Source organism: Mus caroli, chromosome 4 (genome assembly GCF_900094665.2).
Source record: "Mus caroli chromosome 4, CAROLI_EIJ_v1.1, whole genome shotgun sequence".
NCBI lineage: Eukaryota > Metazoa > Chordata > Mammalia > Rodentia > Muridae > Mus > Mus caroli.
Genome location: NC_034573.1, coordinates 130,640,542 through 130,656,903, shown reverse-complemented (window position 1 = coordinate 130,656,903; position 16,362 = coordinate 130,640,542). Strand labels below are relative to the sequence as shown.

At 50.7% G+C, this 16,362-nt stretch overlaps 1 protein-coding gene across 2 annotated transcripts in view; it reads right to left on the bottom strand.

Moving 5' to 3' along the window:
- Positions 1-2,769: 2,769 nt before the first annotated feature.
- The window catches only part of Sdhb (succinate dehydrogenase complex iron sulfur subunit B), a 17,742-nt gene continuing 4,149 nt past the window's right edge, over positions 2,770-16,362 (bottom strand). The window contains exons 2-8 of one of the 2 annotated variants that reach the window (XM_021160812.1): positions 15,204-15,337; positions 10,368-10,453; positions 8,603-8,739; positions 7,830-7,946; positions 5,598-5,699; positions 4,288-4,410; positions 2,770-2,940 (exon numbers count right to left, since the gene is read on the bottom strand). In XM_021160812.1, the coding sequence (XP_021016471.1) occupies positions 2,863-2,940; positions 4,288-4,410; positions 5,598-5,699; positions 7,830-7,946; positions 8,603-8,739; positions 10,368-10,453; positions 15,204-15,337 (777 nt within the window). In that variant the 3' untranslated portion in view covers positions 2,770-2,862. The remainder of the gene's footprint in view (positions 2,941-4,287; positions 4,411-5,597; positions 5,700-7,829; positions 7,947-8,602; positions 8,740-10,367; positions 10,454-15,203; positions 15,338-16,362) is intronic. The other variant, XM_021160814.2, reaches the window with a different exon arrangement.

The following is a 16,362-nucleotide window of genomic DNA, read 5'->3' as shown; positions in this document are numbered from 1 at the left end:
CGGATTTCTGAGTTCGAGGCCAGCCTGGTCTACAAAGTGAGTTCCAGGACAGCCAGGGCTATACAGAGAAACCCTGTCTCGAAAAACAAAAACAAAAAAAACCCAAACAAACAAAAAGATCCAGCACTCGGGTATTTCCTTAATTAGTGATTGATGGGGAGGGCCCAGCCCATTGTGGGTGGTTCCGTCCCTGAGCTGGTGGTTCCGGGTTCTCTAAGTAAGCCGGCTGAGCAAGCCATAGAGAGCAAGGCAGTAAGCAGCATCCCTCCATGGCCTCTGCATCAGCTTCTGCCTCTAGGTTCCCTGCCCTGTGTGAGTTCCTGTCCTGACGTACTTCAATGATGAACAGCAATGTGGAAATGTAAGCCAAGTAAACCCTTCCCTCCCAGCTTGCCTTTCAGTCATGGGGCTTCATTGCAGCAATAGAAACCCCAAGACAAAGCCGGGCGTGGTGGCGCACGCCTTTAATCCCAGCACTCGGGAGGCAGAGGCAGGCGGATTTCTGAGTTTGAGGCTAGCCTGGTCTACAAAGTGTGCCAGGACAGCCAGGGCTACACAGAGAAACCCTGTCTCGAAAAACCAAAAAAAAAAAAAAAAAGAAACCCCAAGACACACATTTTAAAAGAATACCAGAAAAAAGCCTTGCTTGGCACAGTGGAGTGTGCTCGTAATCCCATGCCTGGGGAGGCAAAGGCAGGAAGGAAGCTAGAGAGTGGGTTCCAGGTCAACTTGAACAGCAAAGCCCAAGGCCCTGTCTCAAACCACCACTAGCAGGACACCTCCTCCCCGAAGATCAAAGCCTTTGTGACATTCCCCCTGCCACCCTTGAGTCCAGTGGCCAATAAAACAGTATTTATTTACTCAAGAACCATTACCTTCTTAGCCACCTCACGCATCCAATGCGGCTCTTAGTAGCAGCTCATCCTTATGTGCCACTTAGCTAGTCCCGAGAACAACCCACCTTGCCCTCCAGATCCAGGCACCAGAAGCCAAGTCTACTTAACCCTGAAGATACGGACGGAGTGTGAATTCCCAGGTCTGACAGGGTCATTAGAGTTAAACTGATCTCTGTCCGCAGACAGGGCCAAGGGGTTTACCCTGCCATCTCTCAAGTGCTGGCCTTGGAATGGCCTCACATTTCAGTTGTCACTTGGGGTTAAGTGTCACTAAGTGTTAATCCAGGAGTCGGGGGACTCAGATGCTGGGAGGGCAAACTCCCCTCTCTAATTTTCTTTTTTGGAGCACTAGGGATCACAGCAGCCTTAGCACATGCTCTAGGTGTCTGAGAATCCAGGAGTGATACACTTGCCTAGCTACTGAGATGCACTCCAAACCTTTATTTGCATTTTGGGTCAGTATCTCACCCAGGCTAGACCTCAGGATCCCCCTGGCTCTTCCTCCTACGAGCAGGGCTCAAACGTGGTAGATTTTGTCTCATCGGTTGAAAAGCCTTGTGATGCTTCCCTTCATAAGTAGAGTAATCACACTAAGGGGCCGAGCAGGGGTTCCTAAGGAGTGTGGTAATCAATTTTGGAGTTAAACACTCTTCTCCTCTCTGTTGGATCATTTCAGTTACTGTTTGGGCTGGAGAGGTGGCTCAGTGGTTAAGCGCACTGGCTGCTCTTCCAGAGGTCTTGAGTTCAATTCCCAGCAACCACATGGTGGCTCACAACCATCTGTAATGGGATCCAATGCCCTCTTCTGGTGTGTCTGAAGACAGCTACAGTGTGCTAATAAGTAAAATAAATAAATCTTAAAAAATAAAAAAGATTCAAAGTGACTGTTCTTGTAGGGTGTGACCAGGACAGAGCGATGGAAGTGGCTGCCTGGCAAGCACCAGGTGATCACTGGGTCAGGCCTGTCTCCTCTCTGGCTTAGTCAGGTCAGGGAACATCTGGGCGGTGTGCAGAGCTTTGACAGAAGCGACTCCATTTTGACCTCTAGCCCGGTCTATCAGTGCAAAAAGTTAAGTCAAGCAAGAGTAGCTGGCACCCATACTTTTTAACGCTGGAACAGTTAAATCTGTCACTCAGTGGCTGCGAATGCAGGGGTGGAGGGTAATACCACACACTCCTGTCACCTACACACTGGGTGGCATCCACTACTGCCACCTAACACGCCTGGCTTGAAGGGAATTTTAGATTGGTCAAACATTCAGGAAACAAATGCAGAATGCAGGACAGGGGACCTTTCATTTGTCCTAATTTTCTCTATTTCACTATGTAGCTCAGGTTGGCCTGGAGTTTGCTATGTAGCCTAGGCTGGCCTCAACTCCTGCCTCAGCTGGTATGCTTCCCATTGTGTGCTGCTGGCCTAGCATTACCCGTGTGGTTTGAAGTGGGGCCGAGGCAGGCAGCTGTGGCGGGGGATGCAGCTTTGCCTTGTGAGGCCTCAAGAGGTTCTCTGTGGAGCCTATCGGCTTGCATGGTCAGGGTCACCGCTGTGTGCTGGAATGAATCTCAGACCTTGCTTCTGCGTGGAGGCTGACCTGTATGTAGTCCTGAAAACTGCAAGTAGCTTTTGTTAATACTGTGGAGACCGAGACTACGTGGGACTACGTGGCAGGTGAAGAGGAGGATACAAGTCCTAACTCACGGAAGGGCAAGGTGCGTGTGATGCTGGGGACACACTCCTGCCTTGGTTGTGTGCAATCCTCATTGGGGCTCAGGTCTGGAGCTGTGTCCACCTCTTCAAGGACAAGGATTTCCTGGTGCCTCGGCAGCAAGGCCTCAGTTCCAACCGTCTTTGGTAATAACGGAGAGTAACGCCTATTTATCTTAAATGTTTATTACATATGCTCTACTGAGGGAGACTCCAGCTGTTTGACGCCAGAGTTGACAGGCACACTCAGCACAGACTGAGTTAAGCCAATGCCCGCTTCTCCTTGTAGGTCGCCATCATCTTCTTGATTTCCGCAATCGCTTTCCCTGGATTCAGACCCTGGAGGGGAGGGAGAGAGTGCTTCAGTACCAGGCATGGTGGGAGGGAACAGCGGCAGCAAAGCCCCTTCCCAGGAGGGTGGTGTGCAGCCCCAGCCCCAGGCCTATCCCACGCTGACCCATGGTAGGCAGCCCCTAACTGCTCAGGACACCCAGGATGGAGCTTCCTCTAGGACCACAGGCCAAGGTCAGGATTCGCCAGACGCCTGCCGTTACTGCTGTCAGTAAATCAGAGATGGCAGAGACTACATACTCTCAAAAGCAATGTAAGAAACAGCCCTGGGACTGCTTCCTACCTTGCGTCTGACTGGCTAACACCAGTGGTCCTGGCTACAGCATGGCCCGCAGCTTGTTTGCAGGACTGATAAGCAGCTAGTCAGGGCCAGCCTTGCAAAAGCGGGGAAGGAAATGACGGGTGCCAGGCAGGACTGACTTATCTGAGGCTGGGGGAGGGAGGGCCTCTCACTTTAGAAGAGTAACTCAGAAACTAAAGTATTAAAGAGAAAATGACCCAAGACAGGACAGGCTCTTCACATGTCAACACAGAGCCATTGATCTCCAAAGTACACAAGGTAAAAAGGTACAGAGGGGTGTGACACAGGAAAGGCGGGGCGGACATAGTACACCTGTGTGCTGCACGGCTGCCTTCACAGGGCAGAGCCACCCTCTCCCATGCAGCCCTATCCTGCCCTGATGCTGGAGGCTGGGCCCTTCTAGCAAAGGTCTCCAAGACATGCTGGAAGTCTCTTTACCCTGCTAAGTGGCTACCCTATAGCTTCCTATCTTGCTGCCCAGTCCCTGACTGAAGGGCAGTCAGGTTCACCCCTCATAGTTCTTGACCAAGGCTGACACATCCACAGCTGGCACCAGATCAGAAAGCAGCCAACCCAAAGGTGGCCCAAGAGTTCTCTCTCACGAGTGGGTGCTGGGCGGTGGTGGTGCATTGTAGCAGAGTTTCCCCCCAATTAATTAAATGGACGCCTTTAGTCACAGTGCTTAGGAGGCAGAGGCAGGCTCAATTCAAGGCCAGACTGGTCTACAGAGTGAGTTCCTGGACAGCAATGGCTATGTAGAGACATCGTCTCAAACAGGACAACACAGCAACAAAAGAAATGAGGAGAGGGTGGGGACCAGGGAGGCCCATGGCCTGAGTCCAAGGTAGCTCTGCAGAGCAGATGCCTGCCTGCCACACTGGCTGAAGCACATCAGTAGCCAGAGCTGTGACACCAGCTGAGGGACCCTGCCCCCCAGCATTGGAACCTGGTGGAGTCTGTGACTGAGAGCCATTCCAACCCCCAACTGAATCATCAGGCATCCATCTCGAGTGGCCCGGCCATTCCTGCCATACCTTGGGGCAGGTCTGTGTGCAGTTCATGATGGTGTGGCAGCGGTAGACAGAGAAGGGGTCCTGCAGCTTGGCCAGGCGTTCCTCTGTGAAGTCGTCTCTGGAGTCGATCATCCAGCGATAGGCCTGGGAAAGCAGGGCGTGTCAGCTGAGCCAGGGGCCAGCCCGGGCAGGCTCAGCAGGGCAGAAGCCTGCCAATGCTCTGGAGTCCTTGCCTTGCCGGAAGGCTCTTAGCTCTTTCCTAACCCCAGGTGTCCATGAGCCTTTGATCCACCCTGTGCTTGGCACCTCAGTGTTTAAGGTACTGACTGGGCTGTCAGCTCCTTTCATGTCCCTCCAGGTTCTAATTAGGAAAGGTGGGCTGTGTGTGCAAACGCCTTTCCCTCCTTTCAGCCTGTGCTGCCTGTGCTAGGACCTGCTGCTGACTAAATAGATGCTGTTAAGACGGCGTCTCACTGGACAGTCCTAGCTGGCCTGGAACGCAGAGATCTGCCTCCCTCTAACTCCTGAGTGCTTAAGTGACAGGGACACACCGCCATGCCTGGCTTGTCATATTAAGGCTAGGTCTGCAGCAACTCCTAGCCTGAACTCATAATCTTCCTGCTTCTACCCCCTCCTCCCCAAGTGCAAGGGCTTACAGGTTAATGAGCTATGATACCGTCATAGACAGTTTGTCTACTTTCTGTCAATCAACACATGCCCTGAGAGCAGCAAACTCACACTAGTTTACCACAGGGCCCTGGATTGGCCCCAGCTGTGTCACTGAGACCTGTGTGGTTCTCAATAACTCAGATGTTGGAAAGCAAGCACCGTGTGTGAGCGCACGTGCCTGCACACGGCAAGGTCAACACTACTGTACGGTCACATAGCCAGTGACTTCCTTTTTACCGGAAAGTTAGAAACATCAAGTTATCTTGAGTTGCCTAACACTGTCTGAAAAGCACTGACCACAGATCCGAAAAGCAGCTCCCTGGGAATGGACAGGTTTTTTTGCCCTGAGCTGACACATGTGACAGGCGATAACAACATTGCTTCTTTCTAAGCAGCCCCCAGCCCAGCTTCCCGAAGCTTCTCCCATCCACACAGGGATCCAGCTCACACTGGGTCCCTCCCTTTGGGGTGACCCTCCCTCCCCACTACAAGCACAGCAAGGTGAAGCTTCAGATTCGCTGAGCTACGTGAGCCCAGTGAGCTGGTGTCCCCGGTATCTGCACGGCGCAGGCACAGGCACAGGCCAGCAGCCTTCTGTAGGTAGCTGCCTCTAGCAGGCCACCATCCTCTAGAACCTCTGGCTGTTTGAGGTGGGGACGCACCTGCATGAGAACTGCAGGCCCCAGGTACTTGTCTCCGTTCCACCAGTAGCTGGGGCAGCTGGTGCTGCAGCAGGCACACAGGATGCACTCGTACAGCCCATCCTGTGTGGAGAGAAAGGTGGTCAGAGACCAGGTGCCAGCGCACAGCAGAGGGTCGCCTATCTGTGTGCTTTCTTGGTGACATGCCAAGGGTTATTTGTGGCAGTGTAATAGAGTCATAAAAAAGACCTTGTAATGCAAGAGAAACCTCTTCTGGGCCAGAGCCCAGGGCCTTAAGTCCAACAACAATGCACGTAGATTCAAGAATCACTAACTACCCCCACGGACCTAAGAGCCATGAACAAGGAGTTCCCAGCGGGGGTGCAGGCTGCAGTGAGGGGCACTGAAGCTCTCTGGTAGTCTGTCCAGTGTCTGTCGAGCTGGGCAGTCTTCAAGTTTCCCTTGGGGCCTCAGGAGCACCCTAAGCTACCTTCCATGTCTCACACACTGACCCTGGAACTCCAGGGAGGAAGGAGGGGTCAACTTGGTTCCTCAAGTCTTCTCTGTGCCCAAAAAGTTGGACTTCCTGATTCTGGCAACAAGCAGCCACCCAGAGGGATGGACAGGGCAGCCGATGGAGACAGGACAGCCCACACTACAGCTGAAGACTCGCTGGAGGCAGAGGCTGACTGCTTTGACTGGGTTTGTGGTAAGAGGTCAGCCATACTGGCATTATGCAACAGTAGCAGGATGGCTTCATAGCACATGTGGCAAAAACCTTATGCAGCGCAAGTGGATCAACAGCAAACTCAGACTGCAAGTCTGAGATTTCACCCTCAGCTATACATCACGCATGCCTGTGCCCTTGTGCGCATGCACACACACAGAGAAATGGAAAAGTAGTTCATACTATATTCATGTAACATATTATTGTAACATATTGTAATATGTTACATTACATGTAACATATTAAGAAACCAAACAAATGCTACACAAATGTCTGTTACATATGGCCATGTTTCCTGTGGTGCTGGTGGTAAGAGTTCTGGGCCTGTGCAAGCCAGGCAAGGCCTCTACCACTGAGTTACAGCTCTGGCTTCATGTTGGTATGTATATATGTGTGTGTGCGCATATTTGTTTGTGATACTCTTTAGCCTGGGCTGGCCTTGAACTCATGAGAATCCTCCTGGCTCAGACTCCAAGTGCTAGAATTACAGGCATGAATCGCTATGCCTGGTTCCCATGTAGGTATTTATATGAGGAAATCTTTATTACTGGCAAAATATCCAGGGCCAGAAGGCTCGGCCCACTCGGCCACTCGCTGAGTCGGTGTGCTTGCCCATCAGAGAGGACTTCTCAGGGAGGAACGGCGGTGGAAAGCTGGATGCTAAACCCTCCACTCAAGGTGTCACAGCCCAGGACTGGGCACGGGCTCAGTTGGCACAGTCTTATTGTACAGACACACGGCCCTGGGATGGAACCCCAGCAGTACAGATACTAGATGGGGCACGTGGGAAGGGGAGGCAGTGGGGTCAGCTTGTGATATAGCCCTGCCTCAAAAGAAAAACTGCCCTGACTCAAGAGCAGCAACTCCAGAAGGCCAGCACCAACCAGTCAGACACTGCAAGCTTAGGAGCAGAAAGCAAGGCCCTACTTCAGTCCTGCCCGCCCCACACCACCGCCACAGACAAAACCTCTAGTCTCCTGCCCTCTGTCTGAAGTGGTGGTGCTGAGACTGAATGGCCAGCACGTGCCATTCACATACCTGCATGCATGCATGCATGCATGCGTGCGTGAGTGTGTGCATGTGCACGTGCATGTGTGTGTTATTAATTTCCCCTCCCCCGAGAGAGAACAGCTTGGTGGTGGCCATCAGCCTCAACAGAGCAGGCATCTTAGATACTGCTCTCTTTTGCCACACGGTAAGGCCTGCCCTGAGGGCAGCACTCAGCTGTGCCTGCTCCTTGGTCCAGTTGGGCCTTCACAGGTAATCGCTGGCCACCCGATGGTGAGGAAGGGTGTCCAACCTCGGGCCAGCTGCTCTTTGTCCTTCCCTCTCCAGCACTGGGGGTGGACGCAGGGTCTTGAGCACACCAGCCCCGCCCACAGCCTGGCAACTCACTCCCCCTCGGGTCAGATACTCCCCAATTTCTTTCAGAGCACGATTAGTGTTCTGTGTCACTCTACTGCTCCCCCACCCTCTTACTTCCAGAAAGCACCCTGCCAACCATGACAATAGGTTTAAGTAATGACCAGCTTCTCCCGGTCCTCGATGGACTGCAGATACTGTTGCTTGCCCTCCTGGGACTCATCCTTCTTCTTCAGATAAGGCTCAATGGATTTGTATTGTGCGTAGAAGTTACTCAAATCCTGAGGGAAAGGAGAAAGGAGAAGGATCAGCTCCTGGCGGGGCCTTCGGATGCTGGCTTCACATCATCTCACATACAACCATGCACTTTCCCACCACGACAGACAGAAACCAAACTCTCCAGAGGCTGTGACAAATGACAGTTCTGGAAGGGAACACGGTCAGTGTTAGCCACAGAGCTGGGAAATCTCCACACCAGCTGAAGTCATGGTACCTGCAGTCCTTTCTCCTGCTGCCTCAAGTCAGGGCAGGCACCCGAGGCAGCAGAGGGAGGAACTGAGAGAGTCAAGTCTCCCTGCCAATCCCCATACCCCCAAGATTCCACACAAATACTTTGCAGCTATGGCTAAACCCTTCCTTTCTTGGACTGTCCCAACTCTGAAATTCTAAGTCCTATGCCCAAGCAAACCTGCCATCTGAGCCTCAGGATCTCCATGCACATCACCTGTTATGTCACACACGCCTCACTGTGTGGCTCTGGGAAGGGGATTCCTAATGCCTCTGTGGACTCTGTGGAAACCCCTTGTCACAAACATCGGGAGTGTCTGATTGTTCCATCACGTCCACCAAAGAAGCTGTGACCACCCAGGCCTAGCCCACTCCAAACAGGACAGCAGGACACCACCCCCTGCCACAGATGGGAGAGCCTCACACTCACAGGGACTAGATCCTTGATCACATACATATGCGGAAGTGGGTAGATTTTGGAGACTTTGCTGAGGTCCGTGTCGATCCTGCGCGTGCACGCCAGAGTGTTGCCTCCGTTGATGTTCATGGCACAAGAGCCACAGATGCCTGGGGAGACAGCGGGTGACCTCAGGCTCCCCATCCGTCCTTCAGGGCCACACTGCTCACATCAGTAGCTGTGCTAACAGAGGGTGTGTCTTCTCTCCACTCTTTCTTTCCTGCCTAGACCTCACCTTGAACCAGGAAGCCCTTCACCCTCTAAGCTACAGCTAGCCCAGCTAGCTCCTTCTGTCTTTGCTTAATCCCAGGATTCGAAGGCTATGGGCGGCTGAGCAGACACGGAGACTGCCTCTGTGCCTGACTTCTGGTTTCCAGCTCACTACATGTCCTTGCAGAGTCCCCTAACTCAGCAGGCCCACCCGCTACACACTAAATCCACACAGTCACCGACCTACCTCACACAACAGCTCTGCCTGACAGACGAACTCCACAGCCACAAGAGCCTTTGGGTTTCAGAGCCTTTTAAGTTTTTTGTTTTAAGTATTATTATTAAATTATTTTGATTTTTACTTAAAATCCTATTTTAAAATATTACCTTTGTTGTATTATCACTAGCAATTATTTTTCTTCTGTCTGTCTGTCTGTCTGTCTGTCTGAGATAGGATTTCTGAGTGGTCCTGGCTGTCCTGGAACTCATTCTTGCAGAGCAGGCTGGCCTCGAGCTCACAGCGCTCCCCCTCCCTCTGCCTCCTGAGTGCTGGGACAGAAGGTGTGTGCGCCACTGCCTGGCTTTTCTTTCTTTCTTTCTTTTTTTTTTAAGGCACGGTCTTGATATGTCGTCCAGACCTAGATGTGGACGATGCTCTGGCCTTAAGCCTCACACTGAGTTGCCGTAAGCGCCCATGCTCCACACTCTCCATGTTCTCAGACAGACTAAGTGCACAGCCCCAGAGAAGGGCGTTGTCTTCTCACCGGCTCAGCAGCCCAGCACGAGCGCCTTAGCCAGAAACTTCCACCTCCGATAAACAAAGAGCTCACACTGCAGATGCCAGCTAGCCTGTCCTTGCTGGTGCTGCCAGGCTCGTGGTGACTGACAGAAACCATGGGACCAGGAACCTCGAGACAAAGCTCCCCAGGGGAATTCAGAACTTGCATCACAGTTCAAACTTTGGAAGCCACATGCCATGAACAAAGAGGAGATGTACAGCAGGGGGTGGGGAGTGACACGGGCCTGGCTGTGCCAAGGACCACAATGTCTTACACCTGTGGAAATGGCAAGGCCTTCCTCCAGGTGAGGTACAGGCTGGCTAAGCTTCCTTTGGTCTAAGTGCTTATGAGTGACTGAGCAGTGTAGCGGACACAGCTGCTTCTCAGATGACTGCCATCTGAGACCACTCCCCACAGAGCCCTCGCCTACACTAGCTAACCTCATCCCTGCTTCTCAGATGACTACCATCTGAGACCACTCCCCACAAGCCCTCGTCTACACTAGCTAACCTCATCCCTGTGCTGTGCTGTGTGTAACAAACAACCTGAGGTTCTGGGTTGTGGAGCTGCTGCCCTCCATCAGAGCAAGCATGGCCTACCTGCTTCAAGCTTCCTTCGTGTCATCCCTCCTTCCTTTCCTTCAATCCCTAACGCTGTACTAGTCTCAGTAGCAAGGTCAGCTTGCAGGGTTGCACCTCACTGGAGTCTGAACCAAGTCTAGGTCTGGTGATAAAGAAAGTCCCGCTCACCTTCTCTACAAGATCTTCGGAAGGTTAAAGTAGAATCCACTTCATTCTTGATCTTGATTAAAGCATCCAACACCATAGGTCCGCACCTGATAAAGAAAAGAACTCAGTTCTATTATGGCCAGCATCTGGCTTCACTACTGTACAGCAGTCAGGGTACCTGGATGCGGGGCCCATTTACTCTCCTATCAGCACCAGATTTCTTTCCTACAGCTCTATTTGACTTAAGGCTTAAGGCTCATCTACTGCACACTTCTATGTATTTATTCCTTGTGTGGGTTCTCTTTTTTTCCAGATATTACAGCCCTGGATGTCCTAGAACTCACTCTGTACACCAAGATGGCCTCGAATTCAAGAGCTTCGCCTGCCTCTGCCTCTTGAGTGCGGAGACTGAAGGTGTGCACCACCACCTACCCTGTGTGTGTGTGTGCGTGTGTAGGGCAGGCCTATGTATATGCAGGTGCACATATGAAGGGGGTGGTTTTGATGCTAAGGTCTTGTTCCCCAATTGGTTCTTAATCTATCAATAAAGATGCCAGGGGCCAATTGCCAGGCAGAAGGAAAGAGGAGGAGGCGAGAAGACACACAGAGGGAAATGGATTTTCGCCATGCTTCTGAGAAAGAAAAGGCCACCAGTCATGTGAGATCTATGGTGGAATGGGCCCAACTGGGCCTGGGGTACCAACTAAAGCTGAGGGCAGATTTAGGGTGCTGAGCTAATAATATTGGGAAGGGCACCCTGCCTGAGGGAGATTAGAAGCACTCAGCAACTGAGCCAAGAAAGCAGGTTGAAAATAAGTTTGTGTGTGTGTGTGTGCGCGCGCGCGCGCGCACTCGCGCGTGTGTGTGTGTGTTATCCTGGGCGGGGCTGGTAGCGCAGTCTGACAGGCGCTTAAAGCAGGGTAGCAAAAACTACCCATTTCACACATACACAGGCATGCATGTGGACGCCAGAGGAGGCTGTCTAGGTCTTCCTGTATTGCTCAGTTTTATTCCCTTGAGATAGGGTTTTCCACTGAGCCTGGAGCTGCTGTTTTTCAGCTGGGTTGATAGCCAGTCACCCCCAGACCTGGACCCTCCTGTGTCTGCTCCTCTCCTCTAGAGCTGCGATTACAGGAGCAAGCAGCACTGCCTGGCTTTTCTCGTGAATGCTGGGCTCCAAACTTAGGTCCCCACACTAAAAAAGCTCACACTTCACACGCAGCCACTTCTTCAGCCTGCTTGTCTGTTCTGCTTTTTTTTTAAACACTCTTTTTTTGTTTTGTTTTGTTTTTTTTTGTTTTGTTTTTCGAGACAGGGTTTCTCTGTATAGCCCTGGCTGTCCTGGAACTCACTCTGTAGACCAGGCTGTCCTCGAACTCAGAAATTCACCTGCCTCTGCCTCCCGAGTGCTGGGATTCTCAAAGGCGTGCACCACCACGCCCGGCTTGTTCTGCTTTTTTTGAAATGGTGTCTTACTATGTCATCTAGGCTGGCCTTGAATTTAGGATCCTTCTGATTTGGGAGTTAAAAACAAATACTACACAATTGTAACAGGAAATATGATAAATACAATAAAAGAGAATAAACTGGAGTAGAGATGGATGAGCAGTTAAGAGCACATGCTGTTCTCACAGAGGACCTGAGTTCAGTTCCAGCCGCCAAGCCGGGCAGCTCGTAACTGCCTGCGACTCAGCTGTGCTCAAGCTAAAGGCTCTCTGCCCTGCAGCACTTATGCAAAGGCAGGCATGCACACAGATACACACACATGCACACACACACACAAAACTAAAATTAGGTCTTAAAACAAACCACCCACACAGTAATAGTACAAAGTGCCGTAGTCCGGATACGACGAGTGTCCTGGTGCTGGCAGGACTCTTACATGAGCCACTGTGAGTTGTAGTTTTTAAGGACTTAGCTCACTTCATCAAACTTGCTGAAGCTGAAAGTCTCAGCACAGTCACTTACAATAATCTAACTGTATAAGGTTTGGAGTGATATCCTCTGCTTGGTAGTAGGATATTATTATTGTTGTTGTTGTTATTATTATATGTAAGTACACTGTAGCTGTCTTCAATTATTGTTATTATTATTATTATAATATGTAAGTACACTGTAGCTGTCTGCAGACACCAGAAGAGGGCGTCAGATCTCATTACAGGACCTTCGGAAGAGCAGTCAGTTCTCTTATCCTCTGAGCCATCTCTCCAGCACCGGTAGTGGGATTTTTATCTTGCTGTTTTACTGTAGTGCTAGATGTAAGAGCCAAGGGCTTATGTGTGCTAAGCAAGCCTTAGCCCAGCACCCACTCTCTTTCTCTTTCTTTTCTTCCTTCTTTCCTTCCTTTCTTTTTTTCTTCTTTTCTTTTAAGACAAGGTCTGATGACAGCTTGGGCTGGCTTTGACTTGCTATTACACAGGCTGCTGACTTCCTAAATCCTACAGCTGAATTCACCCCTGCTGTGCTGTGTATCCTTATTTCTGGCCTTTTCTGTTAACTTTATTATGTTTTCTTTGGTTTTGCTTTGCTATTCTTCTATTCTTTTCCTCTTTGTTTTTTGTTTTTGTCCCCCCCCCCTTAAATACTGGGGCTTGAACCCAGGGCCTTACACAAGGCTGGCCAACTGGTACTACTATACTATTGAGCTATGTCTTAAGCCTCGTTAATTTCATTTAAGCAAGGCCTCATGCTCTGCTAGGCTGGCCTCACACCTGTACGCTCTACCTTGGACTCAGCAGCTGGGATGCCAGGTGCACGCAGCTGTGCCTGGCTCTGACTTCATACTGTTTCTGTGGCGCTGGGACTCCTGCAGGCTAAGCACCACTCACACTGAGCTGTATCTCCAACCTTCTTTCCCACCTTCTTAAGGTAAAGTCTTAGATGACTGGTTTTAAGCCGTTTCTTTCTTCTTTCTTTTCTTTCTTTCTTTCTTTCTTTCTTTCTTTCTTTCTTTCTTTCTTTCTTTCTTTCTTTCTCTCTCTCTCTCTCTCTCTTTCCTTCCTTCCTTCCTTCCTTCCTTCCTTCCTCCTCCTCCTCCTCCTTCTTCTTTCTTCTTCTTCTTCTTCTCCTCCTTCTCCTTCCCTCTTCCCTCCTCCTCCTCCTCCTCCACAGGGTTTCTCTGTGTAGCCCTGGCTGTCCTGGAACTCACTCTGTAGACCAGGCTGGCCTCAAACTCAGATATCCACCTGCCTCTGCCTCCCAAGTGCTGGGACTAAAGGCGTGCGCCACCACCGCCCGGCTTAAGCCGTTTCTTCTTGTGTTCCAGGGTAATCTCAAACTGGAGTGTGTCCTGACTCAGGCTCTTGAGAAGACATTAGAGAAAAAAGCGCTTGGGCTGGAGAGATGGCTCAGTCCCCAAGCTCGTCATGGTCTCTGTCCCCATGCTCAGTCCCCATGCTCGTCACGGTCTCTGTCCCCATGCTCAGTCCCCATGCTCGTCACGGTCTCTGCTTCCCAGAGTGTTACTCTTTCTGCTGCTATGAGGTTAGGGCCTGACCTCACGGAGAACCATGCAGCCCACTCGCTGAGTCCCTGTTCTCAAGGCCAGGCTCTCTCCAGTGCCAACAGTCATCCCACGCTCCCTGCGGTCACACTGAGGAAAGCCGTCTCTATCCTTACCAAGAGGGAACGGGAAGGCCTCAGGAAGGCATGATGTTTATCTACACTGCATAAAGTTTACCCTTGTGCTATTCAAACGCTGAGTTCTCTGCCCTCATATCTGGTTCAATCCTCACATGGGGGGTAGGGAAGGAGGAGGAAGGGAGGAAGGGAGGAAGGGAAGGAGGGAGGGAGAGGGAGGGAAAGAGAGTAAGGGGGGGGAGAGGGAGATTCGGATCTTCAAGGAGAATGGAGGATTTGAGCCATAAGGAAGGGGTCTGGAGAGACCCTGAAAACACTCCTGGAGCCTGAAGAGCCAGGAATACCATGCAGGTGTTACAGGGCGGGGCTGGGAGGGAGCCGGATTAGCATAGGAGGCCAAGGTAGATCAGTTAACTGCTCAGCTATTGAGGTGTGACTTGAACTACACTCTGGTTTCTCTGTGTGGTTAATGGGGATGAGCATAAGGTAAACAAATACAGCTGTCAGATTAATTTACTGCTTACATTTATATTAAAGCTAATTCTTTAACGGCTTTATATATTTTTTAAATTTTATAACTTTAGCCACATATTACTGAGGTGGGTTTCTGCTGTTTTGTTTGCTTGTTTTTTCAGACAGTTTTGCTGTGCAACCCTGGCTGTTCTGGAGCTCACACAGACCAGGCTGGCCTGAAACTCACAGAAATCTGCCTGCCTCTGTCTCCCAAGCATTGGGTTTAAAAGTGTATACCACCACTGCCCATCTTACTGAGTTTAAGTTGCAAAATTTTTGTCTTCTAATTATCTGGCAATATTTTTAATTTTTTCCTTAATAAAACAGCTAGCTAGTACTCATACAAAGTGCACGAAGCTACAGGCTCAAACCTCAGCACCTCATACACCAGGTATGGTGGCTCACACGAGCCATGCCAGTAACCCCAGAATTGAGGAGGCATAGGGAGGAAGATTAGAAATGCAAGGTCTTCCTCAGCTACATAGTGAGTTCAAGATAAGCCTGGACTACAAAAGACGAGAGAGAGAGAGAGAGAGAGAGAGAGAGAGAGAGAGAGAAAGACATCTAATTGACTCTAAAGACAGAAAACGTGATTATCTCAATCATTGAGGGAATCGGATTTTACATCTCTCAAGACCTGAAAGGCATGACCCCACAGGCACAACAATCCCTAGCACCGCAAATAACGGCAGAAACCAGACCTGAGAGCCCAGCAAACCCTCCCACGCTCTCCTTCGCCAGCGCCTGGCTGGCCCTGACACTTACTTATTCAGATCCACCTCGTACGTCTGCATTCGAGGTTTATCTCCAGTCTTGTCCGGGTCCCATCGGTAAATGGCAAATTTTTTGATTCTGGGAGCTGCAGCAGCAGCTGTCTGTGCCCCTCGACAGGCCTGAAACTTGAAAAAGCCACAAAAAGAGAGGGAGGGAGGGAGAGAGAGAGGGGAAAGGAGAGAAGGAGGGAGGGAGGGATGGAGGGGGGAGGGGGAGAGGGAGAGGGAGAAAGAGAGAGAGAGAGAGAGAGAGAGATTAAAAACTGCAAGACACTCCCCCCCACTTATCAAGCATGATGATGGCACTTCTGGGCACAAACACGCTGGTATCCAGCTTCCTTGGAAGGCACAGTCATCAACACCCAACAGATGTTAATCCCCCATGATATGGCAGCTATGGGTCCAGGGGCAGTGACACTACACTGTAGTGACACTGCACTGAGCTTTATTTCTGACACAGACAGAAACTTCGCTTCACAGAACTTATCTGTGGTGACCTACAGTGAGGTGGGACCTGTGTGACAAAGTGCACGGAGGGATCCTGAGGAGGTGAGCTGGGGGTCATGGCTGCCCTGCCTGGGTTTTAACTGGAGACCGATGAGCAGAGTGTTAGGCGACAGGAGGAAAGGCAGGAGTGAGGGCATGCAGGGGAACACGTGCATCTAAGAGGCAAGGCTCGCTAGGATGGGGAGGCTGACGTGAGGGCAAGAGCACTGCGGTGGGTTCCTTTTGTCCTGAGAGTCATGGAGCACAATGAATCTTCAGTTGATACACTGTCTCACATGCAGTCCAGGCTGGACATAAACTTTTCAATCTTTCTCCCTCAGCCTTCTAAATGCTGAGATTACAGGTGTGTGCCACACGACTGGCCTATACGACTTTTAACCAAGGTGGTGACAACATTGTATTATGTATGTACGTGAAATAATGACACTTAAAAGGGAGACTTATTACATGAGATCTGAAGAAACCAGTCAGAAAGCTACTTGGGCTTTTAAAACAGGATGCTATGGCCAGTGAGATGGCTCAGAGGGTCAAGTGATTGCTATGGTGGCCTAACAACTCAAGTTCCATCTCCAGAAGCCAGGTAAGATGGACAGACAGACAGGACAGACTATCCACAGAATAAAGTTTTTTTTTTTTTTTTTTTT